The sequence below is a fragment of the Austrofundulus limnaeus genome, unplaced genomic scaffold (genome assembly GCF_001266775.1).
Source record: "Austrofundulus limnaeus strain Quisiro unplaced genomic scaffold, Austrofundulus_limnaeus-1.0 Scaffold2291, whole genome shotgun sequence".
NCBI classification, from domain to species: domain Eukaryota; kingdom Metazoa; phylum Chordata; class Actinopteri; order Cyprinodontiformes; family Rivulidae; genus Austrofundulus; species Austrofundulus limnaeus.
In genome coordinates this window covers 860-10,464 of record NW_013954693.1, presented here as the reverse complement: position 1 = coordinate 10,464, position 9,605 = coordinate 860, and the positions used below count along the sequence as shown (strand labels likewise).

The 9,605-nt window shown below is 43.3% G+C and overlaps 1 protein-coding gene across 1 annotated transcript; it reads right to left on the bottom strand.

Annotated features, from left to right (window-relative positions):
- Positions 1-2,527: 2,527 nt before the first annotated feature.
- LOC106537395 (glutamate receptor ionotropic, NMDA 2A) lies at positions 2,528-8,882 on the bottom strand (the record flags this gene model as incomplete). The annotated part of the gene is given in 3 exon segments (XM_014034777.1): positions 2,528-7,155; positions 7,254-8,016; positions 8,699-8,882. Coding segments are annotated over 3 exon segments (1,944 nt in total), but the record flags the coding sequence as incomplete, so codon positions are not given.
- Positions 8,883-9,605: the final 723 nt, after the last annotated feature.

Below are 9,605 nucleotides of genomic sequence, written 5' to 3'. Positions count from 1 at the left end.
CCTGAAGTGTCCCTGTCCTGTCACCCATCTGTCCTTTGCCCAACAGTGATGATGCTGGGTGCAGTTCCAGRTCTAAACACTAGAGGCGCTAATGAGCCAAATAGAAAAGTCCAACATGAATCAATCTGACACGAGTTTTTTTTCCTGTTCTTAAAATTTGAACAATCCTGCAGAAAAAGTCTTTCAACTCACAAATGATGACTTGATTTTCTCACATGCTGTGTGTTTGAGAGTATTTTATCTATGTACAGTAAAAATGCATGTAAAATTGGTAAGGATAAATTAATGTGCAAGCTTTTTAAAATTACAAGTGTTTAAATGTGTGACTGGTTGAATATATACACTTTACCAAAACCAAGGATTAGTGTGCAAGGATGCTGAATAAATACTTGGCCTTTTCTATAAATATTGTGGCACCTGGATGGCTGCTTACTCAGAAAAATCCTAGATCCACATCTGCCGTAAAGGTACTTCTRATGACAGTACCCAAATCCTCTCTGCTGCAGCCATGAGTGTATGTTTCACTGCTAAACAGGTTCTAATTTTTYTTCAAATTACCAACATGACAACTCTGATTCAGATGAGGGGGAGGTATCAGAAAAAGAACATGGGGAGGAATACAACCCACATTTCTTCTACTTTATTTACTTCTACATCTACTTTGCGGGGATGCCAGGTTTATTGATCAGTTTTAGCTTAGCTTGAAGAGATTCTTTCAAAGACATGAGCTAAATAAAGGGTTAATGTGTATGTTTTACCTAAAGGGTAGTATTGTTGCTAGTTTATTTAGCATTTTTAATCATCAGTCACTATCTTACCTGCAGCAGACAACAGCAGAGCAATTTCAGTTTGCTGAATCAGAAAGAAATTTTGACTCCCAGGTCAATCTAGCAACCAAACAGAGTATATTTCAGCCATCTAAAATAATTCAAACCTAAATTATTTTTAAACTCTGTGGAGCAATCATAAAAATGTTAAGTAATTYATATTTATTTCTCATATTTTACATCCATCTTCTTTTATAAGTTTTAGATTGTGATACCTCTTACAATGATCTTTTTTAACTAAACAATCAAAATAATATTCATGCTCAACATCAGGCTGTTTGCATTGTCAGGGGGACATTCTTTCAAAGGAAGAAGAAGAAAAAAGAAAACCTAAAACAGTATGTCACTAATTCGAATGACTGTTTTAGTGAGGTCCTCAGGATGTCTTTGCAGTGGCCCTGGTGCAGCTTTAAGGAGAGCTGCATTTCCATTGCAAATGTGCACAAAATTTTGTCAATATTCTATTAATGTCGAAAAACACAGTTTCGTAATTGCGGTGTTTCCATTAAGTAAGAAATGCTATTAAATTCACACATTTGTTCTCGCGATGAGTCATTACAAACATGGCGGCAATGGATATAAACACATGGATAATTGCYACCATGGCACTAGCACTCATCATCATCAGAGAAGACATCAAAGTTTTATCGAGGCTTTCAAGCGACAAGCCCCTTATACTTGGGAGCCGCTACGTATGCAGCGTTTTTTGGAAAATTGTAGTCGGTGAGTTTACTACTTTCTTTTACAACTTTGATGATTTCACTACTACTTCTACTTCCTGTTGTCTTTGTCGTCTTTTTCTCCAGTAGAAACATCCAGTTGTTCATCACCTGACTCCCATGATGCGAAAAGTGTTTCCATTGCAGTTTTGCGAAACAAACCAATTTCGATACGGCCAAAAAACCACCTCATTCTAGTGCAAAAACATTTTGTTGAAAAAAAGGATGTTTTTTCGAAATTGACATGTTTCCAGTGAGTAAATTTATTTTCAAAATTCTAATTTTCACATTTTCATGGTGAATGGAAACGCARCTAGTGAAACTTCTAGGAGTAAAATTGATAATGCTTTCATCATGGTCTAAAGTTTCTTTAGCCATCACATCTAATATTCTCCTGGTTTGTGTGGGAGGCTTACCCTCTCATTGCCTTTGTAAGATACAGGTACCCATTTCAAAAAAATAAAAAATCAAACTACCCCTTTATCCTCAAAAAGTTTAAAGATAGCAGTTTACATTGCAAGCTACTAATGGCTAGCTAGCGAAATAGAAATTCCTGCCCAAAAATTACCTCGGACGTTGTAACTTTAATCTGGGAGTGACGTCAGAACTGACTTTTGTTCAGATTGCAAGTCTGAAAAACATTGGGTTAATACCAATAACAGTGTATTTCTCTGCTTTCTATATATGTAAACACTGCAGCAACATACTCAGAGCATAAACAGCACTATGTGTGTGACTGAGATGAATACCAACAAATAAAAGGTTAAATGCTGCAGCTTTCACAGCTTATCACAAGTGAGACAGCCATGTTGGATTTTGAGGCTGTTCAGGGGGTCTTTGGCTTTCAGTTATCTTTCAATCTTGAAACTCAAAAAATCCAACTTCTGAGAACAAATGGAGCACCCCAATAGCTATCTATTTATGTGGCTAGCTTGGATAAACAAATAGGCAGATAGACAGATCAACTACAAGACTCAGGCATTAGAAAAATGTAACCTTTACTTATTTACAGATTGTACAGAGGTACTGAGTGATAAGGTAGTATTTACAACACAACTATAGCTTTGAAACCCCTGAACTTATACACAAGTTTGATACACAGCAGGGAGACCCACAGGACTACACACCAACATACCCCTTCTACTCAATACTGTACACACGAACAGTGAGGCCAATCTAAAAATCTCGACTTTCTGGAACCATATTTGAACATATTTCTCGACGGCGGCTGGCATTGTGCGAGAGCCAGTCATGTGCCGCGCCGCTCACATCACGGCCAGGAGCCACAATGATTGAAGTTGGTACAGTCAGGGTGGAGGGGGTACATGTTGGTACATGTAGCTCAGAAGGTCCATCTCAGGGTAAAAAACAAAATAAAACAAAAAATGTGTTGCAGCAAAATAGGTACCACCAGAAACACAAGTAGTACATCATGCAATTAAAATGAAATCAAGAAAACAAACAAATAAATAACAAAAAAGGTGGTGTAAAAATATGTGTGAGGGTGGACATACAAAACCTCTACATGCTCTCATAACCAGGACATACACACGCATGTTTGTGTGTGTGTGTGTAACTGTAATATGGGTAACAGCAAGGTCAAATGTTGCGTGTGGGACGAAAGAGAGTATACCAAATAGGACACGCACCCACACACACACAACCTCTAAATACACACATTCTCTGTTTTATACAAATGCCTGCACAGTGTAAAACACACCCACACACACAGACAAGCACACTAAACACACACATGCACACACACTCACACTCCAACATGGAAAAACTCAGACTAGCTGTGGAGGAGAACACTGTGGGTGGGATGGGGTTTTTGTTTCAACCACACAGGCTGGACAGTCATTGAGTGGGATTCAGATGAAAGACCCAGCGATGTGTGTTGAGTTAACAGGTTAGCTGACCCCACATAGTTAACTAGGAGTTAACCCAGTAGTGACGACTGTACAGTGTAGTCCCAACCAGCAACACTCCAGGGAAATAAAATCACAGAAAAATCTAAAACATGCCTTTTTCTTTTTTTTTTCTTTTTTTCTTTTTGTCAGAAGCAGAATTTTAAAAAAGCCACGTTGTATTTGAAATGAGATTAATACTTAATACCATTCAAATCAAACAAAAAGAACTCAATTTCTAACATTTAAAACAAAGATTTTTCTGTACAGAAGTATAATATTGCAACCTGATATTGTGCATATAACTCACACAACAAACCTGTTAAGATTATCAAAAAGAGGGGCAGCGCTCACCGTTTAAAGGTGCATTTTCTTTTCTTCTGTTTTTGATTCAGACTGTCTTGCATTCTTTGTGGCTAATGTACTGTATATAAGTGGGTGTGTTTGTTCATGTGCGAGAGAGAAAAAAGAGAGTAGCAAAAGAGAGAATAGAGACAGACACTCAGCTAATGGGATATCAAGTCCAGTTTCCATCAAAATCCTTGTGCTGAAAAATCAATGCCCTTACTCAGTAGATTATGGATTTCTAAAACACTCATACACACTTTGCCAGCTTGTCGAGTGCGAGCTCGCACGTGTGTGTGCTGCCTCTGTAACGAGTCACTTTACAAACTCCACTTTGCCATGCGCCCCACTCCGTCAAAATGCAGCGTCGTGTTTCTCGCCAACAGAAAGAGCCGCCATCACCGCCGCTCATTTGGGACGCTAGTCTAGGAGTATTTATTTGATGAGTCAAAACTGCTCCAGCGATACACTCATGTCTGAAAATTCACCACGAAAAAACATCAAACAGGCCTCAAATTTATTTATTTTTTTTGTATTACATAGAAAGTTATTAGAAACAACACTGTCTCCTATAAAAGACGGCGTTAAATTGGATGAATCCTCACAACTACTGATATTACGTGATTTTCAGCAACATGTGGAGTTTTTTTTAAAACACCAAGACTGAACTTTACTCTTTTGATATTTTAGCTACTCTACAGTAGGAAGCAGGAAAAGAGCAAGAGGAAGCTATCGAGAGAATAAACAAAAATGATCTGATGAGAGAAGGAGGAAAGGTTAGAAGGAGAGATAAGAAAAGTTAAGAATAATAGAAAAAAGAGGAGAGAAACATTAAGAGTCTGTGTTGTGTGTACTGTTTGCATGATACCRTAAAACTCCTGCTTCTGGAAAACTGAAAGAGCGGCGCCCTTTAGAAATGCTCTAAAACCCAACGGTAAAGAGAAATAAAATAAAAAATAAAAAGTAAGGAAAAACATCTATCCAGCGAGTGATTGAGAATAYTCATATCTTTCAATACAAAAGTGTTTTTGGTCAAACGTCTGTGTGGGTGGCGGGGGTACAAAATCTACAAAGTGCACAGAGAGAAGCTATCTGATAGCTTCACACACCCACCCACTCTAATCTATGATCCTAGACTACTGCGTATGAGCGTGTGTGTACGTGTATGTGCATGTGTTGTTTGTGCGGGTGTAAATGTGTGCATATATGACCCTGTATTGGAGTTTAACTGTAACACAGGGCAGTAGGAAGCATGCAGTAAGACCTGAAGGTTAGCTAAGAGAGGAAGCAAAGATGCTGTACTGTATTGTCTTTAGATCTAGAAACACTAGAACACACACTCTCATCCTGAGAGGCTTTGACTGGTGGCCAGGTTTGGTCCACCATTGTTTTTTTTTCTTTTTTTCTTTTTTGGAATGTTCATTTAGCTAACATCAACAATAGCAAACAGTCTAAAGTTTTAACTTTCCCTTGAAAACAGACATAGCATCTGTTTTTTTTTTTTTTATTGTGTTCGTGTGTGTTCAAGTGTTTGTACATCTCAAGGCAGGAGCTCACAGACTACTTAGATGTGTTTCCTGACTCCTGCCTTCCAGTCTAGTCTTACTTGGATAGCAATTTCCATTCAAGTCGAGGATTATTTTAGTGTCGTTGACTACTCTTTAAGCCATGCCGGCAGTGCAGTTAGGAGGCTCAGACAACATTATGGGTTGACTGGAGAAATCATAGTGCAACAGGAGACTCCTGGAGATGGGGTGAAGTAAAGGGGGTGGTTTAGGGGACTCGAGTGTGTGTGTGAATGTGTGATCTCAGAAAGAAATAGATTTTCAGTGACCACTTTATCTCCAAGAGGCTGACGAGATGGCGGGACAGGTTGGCTGGTCTTTCGAACACAGTCGCCTTTAGATCCCACTGTTAGCGTTAGACTCCAAGTACAGTGTCCCCTCTTATTCCACCAGGACTTCCATCTGCCTCGTCAGACACGTTGTCAGTTTGTGCCCTGTTGCCCACAGCTTGGGGCTAGTACACACACTGACACTCACACACACTTGTCTCGTATTGTGCCTCCAGGTGTCCCTGTGGCCCGCTTCGCTTCCTTAAAGAGGGTTTAATAAAGAAACAATGATGTATTTATTCAGCATCATTGTTTATCTTTTAGTCTAGTGCTGACCTTTCTGTCTTTCACTTGTGTGTGTGTGTGTGTGTGTGTGTGTGTGTGTGTGTGTCTGTGTGTGTCTCTGTGTGTGTTTTCCAGTATGTGCTTAGAATCAGAGACTGCCTGGTCCAGTAACACACACCCTTTCCTTGCATGCTCGTGTGTTAGCGTGTCTCCGTGAGATGAAGTGTGTTGTTGTTGTCTCTCAGACATCCGACTCAATGCTGGGCATGCGGCGGTAAAGCCGGGGTCGGTTGCCACCTGCGCTCGAGGCTCGAGGTGCTGTCACATAGCTCATTGGCTGAGAAGCTGCAGGTGGAACCATGTAGGCTACCACAGGAGGCTCCTGCTGAGAGTAGAACACCTGTTGGTCGACATGGCCGCYGTGCTGGTTGATGTGATGACTGCCATGGTTACCAAGTGTGAGCGTCATAGGCATCCTCTGCTTGTAGATGTCGTGGGTGGAACTCCTCTGCGGCAGGCGAGTGGCAGCCTGGGAGGCGGGGTCTCGTTGTGCTGTGCCGGGGGCCGACTGCAGGAAAGGGTTGTGTGACGGACGATCAGGCAGAAGGCTTTTTGAGCGCCGGGGCACAGGCATGGGGATGTCCAGACTGTGGTGGTGGGAGGGGGACGGAGAGGGTGGGCTGCGGCTGCTGTATGGACGATCGGAGCGCATAGTGAGAACGTTGGCATAAGCCCCATCGTCCAGGGTCAGTTCCCTGTCCCGGTCCCTGTCAGGCAAGCTCAGTCCTCTCATGTGGRCGTGAGGTTGCGGCTGCCGCTCCGGAACGCCATCTGGAAGCATGTTCTCATAGGAGTGCTGACGACTCAGCTGGAGATGCTGGGCGGACGAGGAGGTGGGGATGGGCGACGGTGAGGAGGGGGTGGGCTCGAAGTGGCTGACAAGTCCGTCTCCTTCGCCCACCAGGCCCAGCTCACTCTGGGGATGGTAGTGAGTAAACATGTCCCCACTGTGCGGGTGAGTATGGGAGTAGTGCGAGTGAAGGTGGTCCTCGCTGATGTCGTACAGGTTTCCAAGGTGGGCACAAGCATCACAGCGAGTTTGCGGCGAACGAACAGTGTACAGGCCAGAGTAACCACTGAGCTTGGTTAGGCAGGTACGACAATGACCTGGCCTGGTGCCTTGTGTCCCCGAACCCCCAGCTGGAGCATCAAATGAACCCCCAGGCTTGTCCTTTACACTGAGCAAGAAAAGAACAAAAACAACCCTCATCATAAAAATAAAGACATTTTATGCATGTGAGTCATGCTTTAGTGTTGTGTTTTGGGGAAACCCTACCTGCTGTGAGTGTAGGTACTGTATTTCTTGTCCTTCAGGGAGTGCAGGTCAGCCTCTGCGCTGTGGCTGTGGTGCAGTAGGCTGGCGCTCAGCTGCATGATCGGCGCATCCGACTGGTGTAAGTAAGTGCTGTCAGGTGGAAAGAGGTCAGGGGGGTAACTACGGTCATCACCTCCCCCCTGGCTGTCTCTCTGGTATGGAGGAACTGACTGCAGACTTGCCTGGTCAGAGTCAATGGAGTAAATCTTGGCTCCTCCGCCTCCACCACCACCTCCACCCCTCTTCCTCAGCTGATTGATCGGCTTGAACCCGCCCCTCACGGCCATGGAGTCCGAATCTTTGTGTGAAGGTGGTCGACTCGAACACTCGGACATGTCGGAGTGCTGAGGATCTTCAGGCAGGTAGCGCTGGCTCTTCATAGCTGGAGGTCCGCTGCTCCCTGAAGCAGGGGTGGGGCTCTGGCCCGGAGAAACGACACTTGGTTGAGTCTTCAGTGTCTCTACGCTTTTCTTCCACAGGGCTCGTGGCTTTGATGCAGTGATGGCTGGCCCTGGAAGGCGGTTCTGGCCATTGTCATTAGTGATTGACAGCTGAGGTTTGTTGGGACTGGTCTGGTGAGTGGGGCCTTTCGGTTGTCCGGGAAATGGTGCAGCGTTATTAAGGTGGTTTTTATGTCTCCCGGACAATGACAGGAATCCCTGTGGACCTGCAGCGTTGCTATAGAGACCAGGACCCTTCTGAGGCAGACTATGGAGTGAGTTACCTAGGAGACAAGAAGACACACTCCTCAGACAACAGATACAATAGATGGATGTTTGGAAAGCTGCCTGGCCAGCTAGCTAATAGATTATCTATTGCTTTAGCATGCATAATGTGCCTTCTTGTGCTTTGTCAGTCACAAGGCATGTGTGTGCTCCACGGTCAATCTGAGACACCCGCTTTGGATGTTATCATCCATTGAATGGACATTATTAGCCGTTATCAGTCCCATAGAATGGCTTCAGACTGTCCCGACTGTGCCGCCTAGTGGGTTCTCTGTCCCATAGAATGGCTTCAGACTGTCAGCTTGTTAATATGAGGCAGAAAGCCACTAAGGTTAATTTTAGAGAAAATGACACGGGTAACGATGAAGTAGACTAGACTCCGGTGGTAACAGATTGTTGCATTCCACATAAATGGCACTGGTAACCCACTAAGGAGCACTGTCGGGACAGTCTGAASCCCTTCTATGGGACTGATAACCRCTAATAATGTCCATTTAATGGACTGATAACATCCGATCCGGCTGATCTGATTACATTGTGGACACCACAAGGATAAGGGTGTCACTTTTGCACATGCTCACATTGACATCTTGTTTGTCTAATGCTAGAAGAGAGAGCATTTGATTTAAATTGTTTAAACATTGAGAGTGTTTTTCACCATTTATAAAAGTCCTACAATACCTTTTCCTGACATCATGTCTAGGATGCTCGGTTGTAGGAGGACAGTGTTGCGTTTGGGCGAAGACATAGCGATTGATTTGGCAGACTTAAGCAAGTGCAGCATGTTGGCTTGAGGACTGAAGTCTAGCTCAGGCGTTTTCTTCTTCATATCTATATGAACACCATGGATACAGCTCCATATACCCTGAGAGAAGGAGAGGAGAGGAAATTAAAAAGAAGAGAGAAGTTGAGGAAATGAGGGGCATGGACAGAGGGAGATGAGAAAGGTAATAGAAAAGTAAAGGCAATTCGCCAACCAGTGTGGCTTCACCCATAAAAAGGTTCAGACAGGCACAAGACTAATTTCCTTACAAGGCATAATAACAGAGACCCCCTACATCATCTCTTGAGTGTGTTTTCTGCAAACCCTAACCTCATTTTGTTTTGTAAAGCGACTAGCGGAGATAATCACCATCTTTTTTTCTTTTAAACCAACTGCCTCAGAGGTGCCAAGTAAATTAAATTGAAGGGATGATGTCACAGGAGGGAGTGTGTGAGGGTCTTTTGAGTGAAAGGAGTTGTTCTTCCTACAGCCACTTAACCTCCAGCATCACTGCTCTAAGAGCATGTGCACAACGAGAGACACAGAGACACACGCACTTATAAAAACGCATCACACTTTATTTTGTAAGACACTTAATGTGTGAAATGCTGCTCGTCTGGAATAAAAGCTCTGCTTAAAACAGAGGCATCACGTATGAATAATGAAGAACATGGTCTGTCTTGATGTGCCCATTTGTGTGTACATTAAAGTTTGTGTGCACAAATCTGTCTGTCCATCTGTGGTTGACTCAACTTCCCCCTCCCCACTTGCATACATGCAACCATTTTTTTTTACTTTAGGAGACCTACTTGGGAATACTGTATG